The 14,694-nt window shown below is 41.6% G+C and overlaps 2 protein-coding genes across 2 annotated transcripts; both read left to right on the top strand.

Moving 5' to 3' along the window:
• On the top strand, nt 1-1,341 carry LOC122044986 (putative F-box protein At4g22180). Its single transcript, XM_042605029.1, has one exon. It carries the CDS (start codon nt 1-3, stop codon nt 1,339-1,341), a length of 1,341 nt encoding a protein of 446 aa, XP_042460963.1.
• Nucleotides 1,342-12,048: 10,707 nt separating this feature from the next.
• LOC122044978 (putative F-box protein At4g22660) lies at nt 12,049-13,395 on the top strand. Its single transcript, XM_042605018.1, has one exon. It carries the CDS (start codon nt 12,049-12,051, stop codon nt 13,393-13,395), a length of 1,347 nt encoding a protein of 448 aa, XP_042460952.1.
• The last annotated feature ends 1,299 nt before the right edge of the window (nt 13,396-14,694 follow it).

Raw genomic sequence — 14,694 nt, 5'->3', positions numbered from 1 at the left:
ATGGCTGGCGGCGGCTGGGCTGATCTCCCGTTGGATGTCTTCTCCCTCATCTTCTCCAAACTCTCTCTTCCTCAATTTCTCCGCTCGGCAGCCGTCTGTGTTTCGTGGTCGGCTGCCGTCCGGGATCTGTCCACGCGCGGAAGCTACTTTAAGTTCCGCGGGCAGAGCCCCTGGCTCGTGCTTAACCACAATCCCCGCGGCGACCCATCCGCCATCACCTTCTACGCCTTGGACGAGCGAAGGGAGTACACCATCCCCGTCCCGGACCCTCCCATAAGCGACCGACTCTTCCTCGGCTCTGCTCACGGTTGGATCATCACGATCGACGTCCGTCTCCAGATGCAACTGCTGAACCCGATCACTGGCGCGCAGATCGACCTCCCTCGCGTCCTCCCCTCCGAGGACACCCATCCCATCCGCAACACTGCAGGGTGCCTAATCGGCTTCATGATGCCGAAAACAGTGAGCAAAGAGAAGGTCGAAACATATAGGTATAGCGATTGGTATATGGAACAACATCACTTCAAAGCAATTCTTTCTGCTGATCCGTCGCTCGGAGATGACTACACCGTCGCGCTCTTACAATATCGTCCCGGGAGAATCTATTTTATCCGCTCCGGTGACGAGAAATGGTTCGAGCTAAGGAACTCCATTTTAGTTGAAAATATGGTCTTTCATAAAGGTAAACTGTATATGAGCACACTTTCAGAAGTGTATGTTTGTGATCTCGACGAGGCCCAAATTGAACATGGCGAAATGCCCAAATTTAGAGTGGTCGATCGAGCTTTACATTACGACGACCTACACTACTTGTTTGAGACTCCTCGAGGGGATCTTTTGAGTATTTGGAGGGAGAGCAATGAAAATCTTTCGAAGACCGCCATGTCTGTCAAGGTTCACAGGGTGATAGATGATGCGGAGAGGCCAAGTAAAAGACTAGAAAAAACGATGGACTTGGGAGAGTTTGTTATCTCCTCAGGCGACAACAGAGTGGTGGTGGATTATGAGAGTCTAAGTATCAGACTAGAACCGAAGGACTTGGGAGACTTGATCATCTTCTTAGGCGACGGCAACGTACTTTGCCTTTCTGGTTGTGATTTTCCACATTTGACGCCAAATTCTATATATTTTACCGATGCCGATATAATTCGAAATCGATTGCTTTACCATCCGCAAATGTCTCATGAAAGAAATTCGCACAAGTTTTCTGCCTTCTTTCTGCCAATGTTTTTGGAACGAAATTGGTTCAGAAAAATTCTGAATTGTCCGATTTCCTTAACCATCGACGCGACTAATTCCGTCCGATTGTATTGGCAGCCTCCCTCAAGCTCCATTAATTAGTAAGTCTATAATCATTGTAGCAAGTCTATAATCAATTGATCATGTGGGTAGTGTTTGATGTTACAAACATTTTGTATACAGTGTCTTATTTTTTATAAAAAACAAAGAATTATGGTGTTTGAAATGTCTGATTCTGTATATATTTTTTGGAGCATATTCATTGGGAACCCTAGGCCAAGAAAGATGAAAGGAGCATTCTCATGATATGGGCATGCTCTTGTGGCCAAGAAAGATGAAAGGAGCATTCTCATGATATTCATGCGTGAAGTTGGCTAGTCGTCTCACCTTCCTACATTTTGATGTTATACAATTTATTAAAAAGTAAATCACGCTTGCTTACCTTTGTGTCAGAAGTGCCCTCGTGTAGCTTGATCAGTTTTTCTCACAGCTCTTTTGCGCTTGAGAACGGGCCAACTTGGTTAAGTTATTCTTTGGTTAGGCCGCATTGAAGAGTACATGTCACTTTGGCGTTGGCCTCAACCTTCTTTATTATGCTTGCGTCCCTGTTCTCGCATGATACTGGTTTTCTCGAGCCGTCGAGTGGGAGTGAGATGCCGGTTTTGATGATCATCCACATCTCGAATTGGGTTTGGAGGTAGAACTCCATTTGGCCCTTCCAATAGCCGAATTCTTCTCTGGAGAAAAGCAGCGGGCGGATTGTGCTGTAGCCTTCTTGATGGGCCATTATAGCATAAAAAAATCTCGCACACACAAAAAATCATGAAACTTTGTTCCAAGACTTGGTCTTGAATTAGTAGTGCGGGATAATAAAAAAATAATACGCCAACTCAAGTGGTGTTGCACCAACTTCGAGGAAAAACTCGATTGCGATAAAACCATATCAGAAGACGATAATTTTATCGATTCCGATCGACTCAGAAAAATTGAAAACTACCATGAAAAATTTGCTTGAATGGTGGTTTTACCAAGTCGAAGCGACTCCACTCTGATACCAATTGTAGGATCGAAAGCGCTAGAGGAGGGTGAATAGCGCTCGTGGCTTTCACTTTCATTTTTAAGACAATCGATCGGAGTAAAATATGTAGCGGAAATGTAAACAAATGCAAACGCAAACACCAAGTATTTTTTACTTGGTTCGAAGCCTATGGCGACTCCTACTCCAAGGCCCACGCTAGTTGAGCGTTTACTTTGGACAATCACTATCAATTCAGAAAATTACAACTTTGAAGTACAATGTAAAATAGTAACAAAAATTATACCGACAATTAAGAATAGAAAATTATACCATGGAGGCCGCCTTCAACAGCATGGAGGGTGCCCTCAACCCCGCCGAATCCGCAGCGATGATAAGCTCCGCAAAACTCGCTGTTTATCCACCTGAGGGCACCTCCAACCTCCATGGAGGGCGTCCTCCATACAGCGTCCAGGGCGCCTCCATGCTCCATGGAGGGCGCCCTTCACCAAGGGTCCAAGGCGCCTCCAGCGACCATGGAGGGTGCCTTCTGCTCTGCTGTACGGAGTCTTTAAGCAATGCACTCGAGGCGCCTCCAAGCTCCATGGAGGGTGCCTCGGGTACTGTTCATCCGAGGCAAAAGGGTCCAATTCGATTCATGTAAAATATGTTAGTCCAAGAAACTAGCCATACACTGCAAAACCAAGTTAGCACAATAAAGACATGAATAAAGTATTTGACAGTCTTCGGACTGTCCGGTTCTGACTTCGGATTTCACCTCAGAAAACCCTAGGTCGAACTGACGCCTACTGTTCCCTCACCGGGGAACGTGTCCTCACCTACTATTCCCTCATCGGGAAACCCTAAAGCCTCTTTACAGCAGTATAAGCACAGAAAATGAGAAGCTAAATGAAAACTAATTCGTGTACAAGTGTGTTGGATCGAGATCGCGCTAGAGGGGGTGAATAGCGCTCGTGGCTTTCACACGTTTCGAATTCGTAAAACGAACGAGTAATAAGCAGCGGAATTAAAAGAAAAAAACAATCACGAACACAAGTTATTTACTTGGTTCAGAGCATTGGGCAACTCCTACTCCAAGGCCCGCGATCGTTGATCGCTTTCGGTGGGCAACAACTATAATATCACAAAATTCAGCACAAGTATGAAATGAGTACAACAGAAATTTAAAACAATAACAACAACTAAATTACAGAAATCGGAGCGTCGGGTTGTCAAGGACTTGTCATAGCTTAGCCGGAGCCTTTCGTTAGCAACACGTTGTAGATGGATCGCTTTTGAACTGATGAATCAATGCTGCTAGTCGAGACCCCTTAAATAGCCTACTGGAGGCGCCTCCAAGCCTGTCCGAGGCGCCTCAAAGGCTAAGTTATATCCCGCTTCCTGCGCTCCGATGAGCTTCACTGCCTGCTACTTATCTTGCCTGGAGGCGCCTCCATGAACTCTCCAAGGCGACTCCAAGGCGACTCCAAGGCAGTGTCCAAGGCGCCTTAGCTTCACCTTTGAGGCACCTCCAGCTCCACTCCGCAGCCAGCTTACCCCTTTGCACCCGAGGTACCTCCAAGCTGCATGGAGGCGCCTCGGATACTGTTCATCCGAGGGAAAATCTTGTTCTTTTGTACATGCAAGACACGTTAGTCCCAAAACACAAATATACCCTGCAAAACAAAGTTAGCACATATAAATACATTAAAAAAAGTGTTCGACAGCCTCCGGACTGTCCGGTTTTGACTTCGGATTTCCAAGCCGGAAAGCCTAGGTCCCTGCGCTTTTGGACAGGTTTCTTACCTTTGTCCTTGTCCTTGTTCCTTAGCTTGGGACAGTTGTCTTTGACGTTCTCTTCTTCGTTGCAGTGGTAGTAGCAGATCGTCCTTTTCTTTCTACCCTACGGATGGTTAATTTTTCTATACTTACATAGTTTCTTAAAACGTCTTACCATCATAACCATTTCCTCGTACCTGTTGTGCTCTGAATCAGGTTCGTCTCTCGATGGCTCTCGATGCTTTGAAGGCGATGTTGTGCTTAAGCTCTGAATCAGGTTCGTCTCTCGATGCTTTGAAGGCGATGTTATGCTTAAGCTCCTTCGTACCTGTACATCTTGATTCATGAAGTTCAAATGTCGAGAATAATTCTTCCAAGGTAATTTTTTCTAAGTCTTTAGAAATATAAAAGGCATCTACTAGTGATGCCCATTTCGTATTTCTTGGAAATGAATTTAGTCATACCTTAGTGAATCTCGGTTACTTACCTTTTCTCTGATATTCGAAAGCTCGGTGATAAGCTCCTTGACTCTCGAGTGCAGATGCGCAATTGTTTCATCTTCATCAAGTCACAGATTAGTGAGTTGGTTGCGAAGTAGATCCCGTCTTGCGAGCTTGGCTTCGGACATCCCTTCGTGCAGCTCAAGGAAATTTTCCCGCAATTCCTTTGCTGAGTCGTATTTGCCGATCCGGTTGACTTCTTATGGCGGAAGGACGCTTAGCAGATGGAATTCTGCTTTGTCGTTTGCCACATAGTCAGTCTGCTTCTTTTTCGTCCACTGGTATTTTTCTTTGCCCTCCGATGCTACAAAACCGAATTCCATTATTAACAACAAATCAAAGTCAGTTTTGAAAAATATCTGCATTCGCTTTTTCCAGGTAGTGAATTCTCCTTCGAACTTCGGCGGGTATATGCTCGGTCCGACCATCGTCTTTGCTTCGATCGGAGGTTAGTCTTCCTGAAGCGTCTTGGCTCTAATACCACTTGTTGGGACCGTTGGGCCAGCTAGAAGGGGGTTGAATAACCCTGCAAACAATAAAAAGAAACCCTTCTCGAACTTTCAAAAGAACACTTAGCTTGCAAAATAATTAAAAAAAATAGAAAGAAAGTAAAAGAAGAGGCACGAGTATTTTTACTTGGTTACAACCGGGGAGGTTGTTAATCCAAGGAATGAATCAAGTACTAGAATATCTCCTTCAGGCGGAGAAGTCTCTTACAGTAGTGAAGTGCAAAAAGAAAGAAGCTAAACTAGAAAGAAAGCACACAAGTGTTGAATACACAATTCTTGAATGAATGAATAATTTCTGGACTAAGACTGTATTTATAGCCTTGGTCGGGGCACCTGGAAGGGTTCTAGGTGCCTGGGAGGGGATAAAGTTTTATCCCCGACGCAACGGTCAACGTCCACGTCAAACTAGATAGTTTTTGGGTTCCGGACGCCCAGAGCCCGGGCACCCCCAGTCCGGGTGCAACGGAGCTACTAGACGCCCCTAGTCCAGGCGCCTCGCGCGGGGAAAGTCAACAACATTGACTTTTTCCTCCCGGGTCTTCTCCTCCGCTTCCGTTCGCCTCGGTCCGGATCTTCCGCTCCGGCTCCGCTCGCTTGGGTGATATCGACCATCCGGAATAAGGCTCACCCAAACCCAACTTCCAGCCTTCTCGAGCAACCTTTCGCTCCGGCTTCTCGTCCCTCTGAAACGCCGTGCGCCTCCTTCTCGTCCGCCCACATACTCTTTCGCAGCAACTCGTCACACCGAGCTCATCGGCTCTTTCCCGTGTCGTCCTTCTCGCTAGCTGCGTCTTTTGCTTGACTTCGTGTGCTCCTAAGCTCCTGCATACTTAGACACAATGTCAAAAATCACAGGACCTAACTTAACTTGTTGATCACATCAAAACAACCTTAGGGCTTCAATATAATAAAGTCAAGAGACTTTTAATATGAGACTAAAAACTCATGCACAATCTTCATTTCCATCTCTTTATTCCATTCACATTTTCAACAAATTGCACATCAACAAAATAACATGGCAAGCATTCTGCTAGATCACCTATTAACGAACTGGTCTAGAAGTCTCATTGGTTTATGAGGAAAACATTATGAGCAAACATTCCATTGATGATGCTACAAATCTTCATTCCACAAGAGTATTTGGTTCAAGATCTTCAGATGAAAGTTTTAAGCCGTCAACATCTGGAAAAGTTTTTCATGCACTCCACTTGTTTTCATGTTAAGAGAGAACCAATATGTAGGATCTATGTGAACGAAGAAGAGGTGGAAATTGTTCTATTGTGAATAAGACTTTAGTCTTACATTAAGAGCATTAAGACATATTAGTTGATTTATTTTGATTCACATGCATTGATAATGTAAATAAATATGGAAGAGTCTCTCTCTCATATGTGGGTGCGCGAGGGGTGAAAATCCAGGGTCTGGATTTCACTGAACCAAGTTAACTCGTGTGCGAGCACGACCTGCATGCGTCAAATGTCGGACCGGTCAGGGCAAAATTTGTCCAAGTAGAACAACTAACATTTTGCAGCATAAACATTTTTATTGCTTGTGTGGAGGATGCATTAAAGTAAGATTAATGGATAATCAAAACGGTCGAGTGAAATGTTGGCGTTTCACAGCTCGACGAGTAATGATCGTTAATCGATCATTAACGTTGTCATTGATATGAGCTCCTATATGTCGAGGTCGCAATCATAGGTAAAATGGCTGACATCCACAAAAAGAAAAGAAGCAGATCTCACTACAAGAAAAAAACCTTACAACAACGGTTTTTCACCGTTGTCGTAGCCCCTTTCGGACTGTTGTTAAAGGTTGTGTTGTTAAAGGGGGTACTCAAAGAGAACAGTTTTTAACCGTTGTCTTTGAAGACAAAGACATCAGTTTTTACAACGGTGAAAAACTGTTGTCTTTTCCTTCAAAGACAACAGTTTTTCACCGTTGTCTTTGCGCGTCTACCTTTAATAACAGGGTCTTCAACAACAGTTTTAAACTATTTACGACAACAGTGAAAAACCGTTGTCTTTTTTTGATAAAAAATAAAAAAAAATATTAAAATTTATTATACAATTTTCTAGTATTATAAATCATTCAAAATACTAAATTTGTAAATAAAATTTAACATATAATTTTCTAACATTCAAAAATAATATTTACAACATTCCGAAGAAATTTCAAAAGCAGCCAACAAAATGACAACGACACTATTAAAACAAAGGTAGAACAACACAACATCCTAATCCTAGAAGAGTAACACAACATCCTAATCTTGATATCCAGTTTTGAAGAGTTGGATCATTTGAACTACTTTTACCATGTACAACACTAGAAGAGTAACAAAACACTGCTTCTTAATTCTCCTAATCCTTCATCTTCTTCATCCTTGCCATGTTTGCATCGTACTTGGATCGAAGTGGACCAAGTAGATAAAGAAAGAAGATAAACTAAATGCCTTCATCTTCTTCAACCTTGCTTCTTAATTCTCCTAATCCTTCATCTTCTTCATCCTTGCTTCTTAATTCTCCTAATCCTTCAAACTCCACCTGTAAGAAGAAGATAAAGAAATGTCACTTGATCTAAACTAAATGCCTATGAATAATAAAAAAATCTGAAATCTCATAAAGTAGACTTAATTCATTAATAATGCGTTATATTGAATGCCTCTCCATGACTAGCTTAATAGCCTGTGCTATAGACATGTCTTCATTTGTTTCATACCTGAGTTTGTTAGCCTGTAAACATTGAACAGTCATTTCACAAGAGAAATATTTCCAAGTTATCAGCACTGCAGATATAAGGTTAATAAAGAACTTGCCTCTTCCAGAATGGTTTCAAACACCTTACCAACTTTTTCCACTAGATCTTGAGGCACTTGATGTCCATCACCATCAAAGAGTGCGTAGTTGAAAAATAGAAGTAAATTTGTCTCCATAAGATTATAGTCTCCATGATCAGTGATATCTGTTAGTTATTCAGTTAACCATTACCTCTCCAAGTCATGATCATACAAGACAGAATTGTCACCAGAAGTTCGATAAATTGGTAGACCAAGTCTTCCAATCCAAGATGCCAATGGATTCTCGTTGCAGACACCATGCAACCTGAAGTGTCCAAATTAAAACTTCTAGTCACTGAAATTTTGAAGGCTGGCCACAATCCTCTTCAGAAGGAATGAAAACAAAAACACAAAAAAAAGAAGCATACGAGGCTGCTCCCATGTCAACAGGAAAACCAAATGAGTAGTTAGTGTGAACTCGACCACCAATTCTATCCCGAGATTCTAAAAGCACAACCTAAGGAATAAAAAATAAACTTCCATGTGATACAAATTTACCCAGCCACTTCACACACTGCATTCATATCAGAACTTAGAATCTAATATGTAAAGGCAACTGAAAAAACTGTTAATTTATATCGACATAACACCTAAAAAGCTGCATTTTTCAGTGCATGAGCAGCTGCAATCCCTGCAAATCCACCACCAATGACAATGGCAGAAGGAGAGTGAGATTGCCTTGCTTCAGTCTTCTGATAGAATGATGCTGCAAGAAAATTTAAGTCAATATATATATAGATATATATGTTGATGTGAAGCAGTAAAATGCAAACTAGAATATATTTTAACACCATGAAAAAAAACATAATTAATAATAAATCCAACACAAGAACAAGCAACATATTCTGTCGTGTTGTATATATATTTACCAAATGCATTTTCCTTCCACATGGTTGAACTCTAAAAATAATTCAGAAAGTACCCCAATAATAAGACTGACAACAAAAAACACCCCAAACATAAAAATTTAGTTTTATTTGTAATTATGACAGATAATCATGTAACTAGCTTCAGTATTCCCACAAAAAAAAGATATGTAACATAACAATATACTGATACAAAGAAAACTAAAGGGATGACCATTAAAGGAAAGAATACCTTAAATAAAATGAATTCAGAAAGTTCCCATAGGCTCTGGATTAATCCTTTAAGTTTACTTTGATCATGAGCTAAATCATTGCAGTGAATAGATTTAAATCGAAGTAGGTAAAATTCCCATTTTGGCGGCATGTATACCTCATGAAACCCATCTGCAATTTCACACTAGAGGTTGAAATCGAGCTCTTAAAAATCTTTAAACTTGATATACCGAAAGCTGGAATAGAGCAGGAGGCTATACTCACCAGAAAAATCCAAATTGATGCTGGAAATCATTGAAAAAGGGATGAGTAAATTCAAAACTCTACTAAGCTTGAACACCAACATCTCACGACTGGAAGCCCTAAGAATCGACCTGAAATCTGTCAAAAAATTGAAGATTTTGTGACTAAAAATTTACGCAGAAATAGGTCACAAAAAGGACTCTATTTGGGCAGAAACAAGCATAAAAAATATGTAAGGAACAAAACCCCTCAAATGATTTTAAAATGAGGGAGGCGGGGAGGCGAAGGGTGTCAGTGACAGTGGCGAGTACGCGGAGAAGAAGTTTGTCCAAGAGCAGCAGAGATCTCTTCCTCCATCGCAGGTTCGTTTTCATTAGGGTTTGTGTTGATCACTAAGTCGCATGTTGAAGAGTGCATGATAGAGAGGCCTTTTAGTTGAGGCGGCAGCGACGCATATGGTAGAAGCGAACCTGAGGCCCATCTAGGATGGATGGAAGTGGAGCATCTAGGGTTTTCGACGAGAAGATGCAGGAGGAAGAAGTAGAGGACACTTACTGTTAGTGGATTTCATGTCGGAGGTCTTGCCGGTGAGGGCGTCCTTAATGGACTCGTGGACTGCTGCTGCTCCTGCGCGGCTCCGGTGAGCGAGAGATTGTGAGAAAAGAGAAAAGTGGGACGGATTGAGAAGATAAACGGGTGGAATGCGGCGGCAAAAAACTTTCGGGGAGAGGGAAAGAAAAAAAGCGGGGCAAAAATTGGCGAAGGGGAAAAAACGGCGAAGGAAAAAAAACACCAGTATTCAACATCACTTAATCGACAACGGCTTTTAAAAACTGTTGTCGTAATCCCAAAAAAAAGCGCACATAGACAACAGTTTTCAAAAACTGTTGTTGTAGCATTTAAAAACCGTTGTCGTAGTCTTAAAAAAACATAAATAGACAACGGTTTTTAAAAACCGTTGTCGTAGGCCAAAAAAATTACTAAAAGACAACGGTTTTTGTTAAAACCGTTGTTAAAAGGTAAAAAGACAACGGTTTGGTATAAAACCATTGTCGTTTGAGTGTTGTTGTAAGGCTTTTTTCTTGTAGTGAGAAGTTCCACCTTCGTTCCCCTCCTCCTTTGTTGTGCATTTCTTGCTCGACGGAGTTTCTATGGTGATAGCAGTCGGGTACCACTCAGTTCGCTGTAACCACCAGTGTTTGGTGCATGTCATAGTTAACCGTTGTATCATGAAAAACAAATGATCCGAGGAAACCTCGAAGCACAGTCGGAGGTAGGGGTGAATCTGTTTCAAGGAAACTGTGTCCATCGCATACCTCAATCTTGCTCGATCGCTCGGTCGTTCGCTTGATCGACTTGGACCTCTCTGCCGAGTGGGTCGCCAGCTCGAGCGCTCAGCCGCTCGCTTGCTTGGTCGGCTAATCGCCTTCTTGCTCGGTCGTTCGCCAATTCGATCACTCGGTCGTTCGCTCGCTCGACCTCTCTGATCAGCAGCTTGCTCGCTTGGCCTCTCTAGTCGCCAGCTAGCACTCTCACTTGGTTGCGCGCACTCGGCCATTCTGCTCGTCCGACCACACGCTCGCTCAACTGTTCTATCCATCTGGCAACACATTCACAGATCATCCGGCTGCACACTCACTCGCCCACTCGGCTTCTCTGGCCGACCGGACACTTGGCTATTCAACTCGCTCGATCGCACTATTTGGTCGACCTATCTGCTCGGTTAGTGACTTGGTCTGATCTGCAACTTGACCACCCTACCACTCGATCGCTCGACTTGATCAGCTGCTTTACCCGCTTGGTCGATCTGCCCACACAATCAGCCCACTCGACCTCTCAGCCCGCTCTGTCGCCGGTTGGCATTGAATACTGCACTTTAATTGATGCGAATGCATTGGGGACCGCCCAGATAATGGAAAGTAGGTGATGCGACTCCTCGTCCCAATAATTTATCAGACCTCTCTGGTGATTATCAGCTTTGTTGTAGCAATCCAAGAATGTTTGTTCAAATATCGCTCTACCATGGATCTCCTTCCCCATATCAAAACAAGCATTCCTGGAATATGCAAAGCATGCATGCGAATGTTGGTGCAAATAGTCTTGTCCACTTTCCACCACTTTCCCCAAGTTATTATTTGATCCCCCATTAGTTTCTAATGATATCACGAAAACAAGGGGAACTGGTACATACCTTCCAAACATGGTGAGTTTGCACTTCACTGTTTTTTTTTTGGTTCTAGTTGAGCATTTTTTTGATTCCTTGTTGTTTTGGTAACGTTGCACCTGAGTTATTCTATATTTTCCTATGTTTGTTTTGGTGTCCTGTCAAAAATTTGAACAAACTTTAAAGCTTCCCATTTGTGATGCTTATACATGAGAGTTCATCGTATTGTTAACCTAAATTATGATATTTTGAGGAGCAGTAGTTTCTGTGGATTTGTTTAATTTAACCTAAGGTTTTAAGTACAATTGATTAATTTTGTTTGATTAGATGCGCGCGCGCACACGTTATTTGATAAATATTTAATGTGTTTGTCTTTTTAAATAATAATTAAATAATGGACAAATATTTATTTATTAGTTGATGTGTTTGTCTTTTTAAATAATAATTAAAATTGTTGAGGGATTTAGTCTTTTTTTAAAAAAAAAACACGCGACATAATTAAAATGATTTATTTCGTTAATTTTGACTCTTTCGATCTCATAAATGGATAGCACAGTCTGATAAATTAAATTTTATCAAAAATAAATTTGGAAAGAAATCTTGAGACAACCTAGAACGACATTATAAAATCCAGGCCTCATCGCCGCCTCATGAACATCAGCGCCTCTCTTAGATTCTCCTCCCATGGCTGACGACAGCGGCTGGGCTGGTCTCCCGCTGGATGTCTTCTCCCTCATCTTCTCCAAACTCTCTCTTCCTCAATTTCTCCGCTCGGCAGCCGTCTGTGTTTCGTGGTCGGCTGCCGTCCGGGATCTGTCCACGCGCGGAAGCTACTTTAAGTTCCGCGGGCAGAGCCCCTGGCTCGTGCTTAAAGACAATCCCCGCGGCGACCCATCCGCCATCACCTTCTACGCCTTGGACGAGCGAAGGGAGTACACCATCCCCGTCCCGGACCCTCCCATAACCGACCGACTCTTGATCGGCTCTGCTCACGGTTGGATCATCACGATCGACGTCCGTCTCCAGGTGCAGCTGCTGAACCCGATCACTGGCGCGCAGATCGACCTCCCTCGCGTCCTCCCCTCCGAGGACACCCATCCCATCCGCAACACTGCAGGGTGCCTAATCGGCTTCATGATGCCGAAAACAGTGAGCAAAGAGAAGGTCGAAACATATAGGTATAGCGATTGGTATATGGAACAACATCACTTCAAAGCAATTCTTTCTGCTGATCCGTCGCTCGGAGATGACTACACCGTCGCGCTCTTACAATATCGTCCCGGGAGAATCTATTTTATCCGCTCCGGTGACGAGAAATGGTTCGAGCTAAGGAACTCCATTTTAGTTGAAAATATGGTCTTCCATAAAGGCAAACTGTATATGAGCACACTTTCAGAAGTGTATGTTTGTGATCTCGACGAGGAGGCCCAAATTGAACATGGCGAAATGCCCAGATTTAGAGTGGTCGATCGAGCACTACATCCTTACGACCTACACTACTTGTTTGAGACTCCTCGAGGGGATCTTTTGAGTATTTGGAGGGAGAGCAATGAAAATCTTTCGAAGACCGCCATGTCTGTCAAGGTTCACAGGGTGATAGATGATGCGGAGAGGCCAAGTAAAAGACTAGAAAAAACGATGGACTTGGGAGAGTTTGTTATCTCCTCAGGCGACAACAGGGTGGTGGTGGATTATGAAAGTCTAAGTATCAGACTAGAACCGAAGGACTTGGGAGACTTGATCATCTTCTTAGGCGACGGCAACGTACTTTGCCTTTCTGCTTGTGAGTTTCCACATTTGACGCCAAATTCTATATATTTTACCGATGCCGATATAATTCGAAATCGATTGCTTTACCATCCGCAAATGTCTCATGAAAGAAATTCGCACAAGTTTTCTGCCTTCTTTCTGCCAATGTTTTTGGAACGAAATTGGTTCAGAAAAATTCTGAATTGTCCGATTTCCTTAACCATCGACGCGACTAATTCCGTCCGATTATATTGGCAGCCTCCCTCAAGCTCCATTAATTAGTAAGTCTATAATCATTGTAGCAAGTCTATAATCAATTGCTCATGTGGGTAGTGTTTGATGTTACAAACATTTTGTATACAGTGTTTTATTTTTTATAAAAAACAAAGAATTATTGTGTTTGAAATGTCTGATTCTGTATATATTTTTTGGAGCATATTCATTGGGAATCCTAGGCCAAGAAAGATGAAAGGAGCATTCTCATGATATGGGCATGCTCTTATGGCCAAGAAAGATGAAAATGGAGCGAAAAAAGGATTAATAAGTCATGCCTCATCATTGAGAGTAGATCGATGCACCGAGAGTTAATTATGAGAGTAGATTGATACGCTACGAGGAACCCTAGGCTAACATAGAGCTTAATGGATCAATCCTAATTCATCCTCACATAATAGGAGAGTGATCATTTAAGAGTTGTGGGATCTTAGGTCCTTCTAGGAAGCGATCTCTAATTTCGACCATTCTGAACGTAGATTAATACACTAGTGTAGTTTTAAAAGATTAATCAGCTGTCAAACGGCTAGGGATTTTTTCTCTGAGGACATATATCTAACGGAAATTGATCTCTTGTCTTATTATAATATATCTGTCACTCTCTAATCAACTCGGCATCACATAAATTGTATATCAAAATACTAATCATACGTGGACAAGACACATAAATTGGAATCCAAGCATGATGTGGCCGGCCACATCACATTAAAAGGGATTTTATTTATAAATTTTTCTTATGTGGATTCCATGGTTTTAAAAGAGAGTTTAAAATTTAAATCTTTCCTTTTATAGCTTTTTACAAAAGATTAAGAAAAAATTTGAAATCTTTCCTTATTTGTAGATTTAAAGGAAGATTTTAATTTTGATAAAACTTTCCTTTTTTGTAATTATATTCATGATTTAAAAAGAGAGTTTTAAAATTAAATATTTCCTTTATAAGTTTCTACAAAAGATTAAGAAAAAATTAGATATCTTTCCTTATTTGTAGATTGAAAGGAGATTTTAATTTTAAAGATAACTTTCTTTTTTTGAAATTATCCACATGTTTAAAAGAAAGATTTTAATTTATAAAATTTCCTTTTTACAACCCACCATGAAGGGAAAAATTATTGGAGAAATTTTTATAAATTTCCGGAAACAAATTAGGAAGTTTTAATTCTTGTGTTAATTAAAACTCTCCTTGTTTTGGGGATTAAAAGTGGTCGGCCATGTTATGTAAGAAAAGGATTTTAATTTTAATTAATTAAATTTTTCCTTTTCATGACAAAAGAATTAAAGAAGTTTTTATTTAAATTTCCTTATTTGCCA

Source organism: Zingiber officinale, chromosome 1B (assembly GCF_018446385.1).
Source record: "Zingiber officinale cultivar Zhangliang chromosome 1B, Zo_v1.1, whole genome shotgun sequence".
Classification (NCBI taxonomy): domain Eukaryota; kingdom Viridiplantae; phylum Streptophyta; class Magnoliopsida; order Zingiberales; family Zingiberaceae; genus Zingiber; species Zingiber officinale.
Note: the sequence above shows the minus strand (reverse complement) of the source record. Positions and strands in the feature narration are given on the sequence as shown.

Coding starts and splice junctions, on each gene's coding strand:
- LOC122044986 (XM_042605029.1), top strand. CDS start 1: ATGGCTGGCGGCGGCTGGGCTGATCTCCCGTTGGATGTCTTCTCCCTC.
- LOC122044978 (XM_042605018.1), top strand. CDS start 12,049: ATGGCTGACGACAGCGGCTGGGCTGGTCTCCCGCTGGATGTCTTCTCC.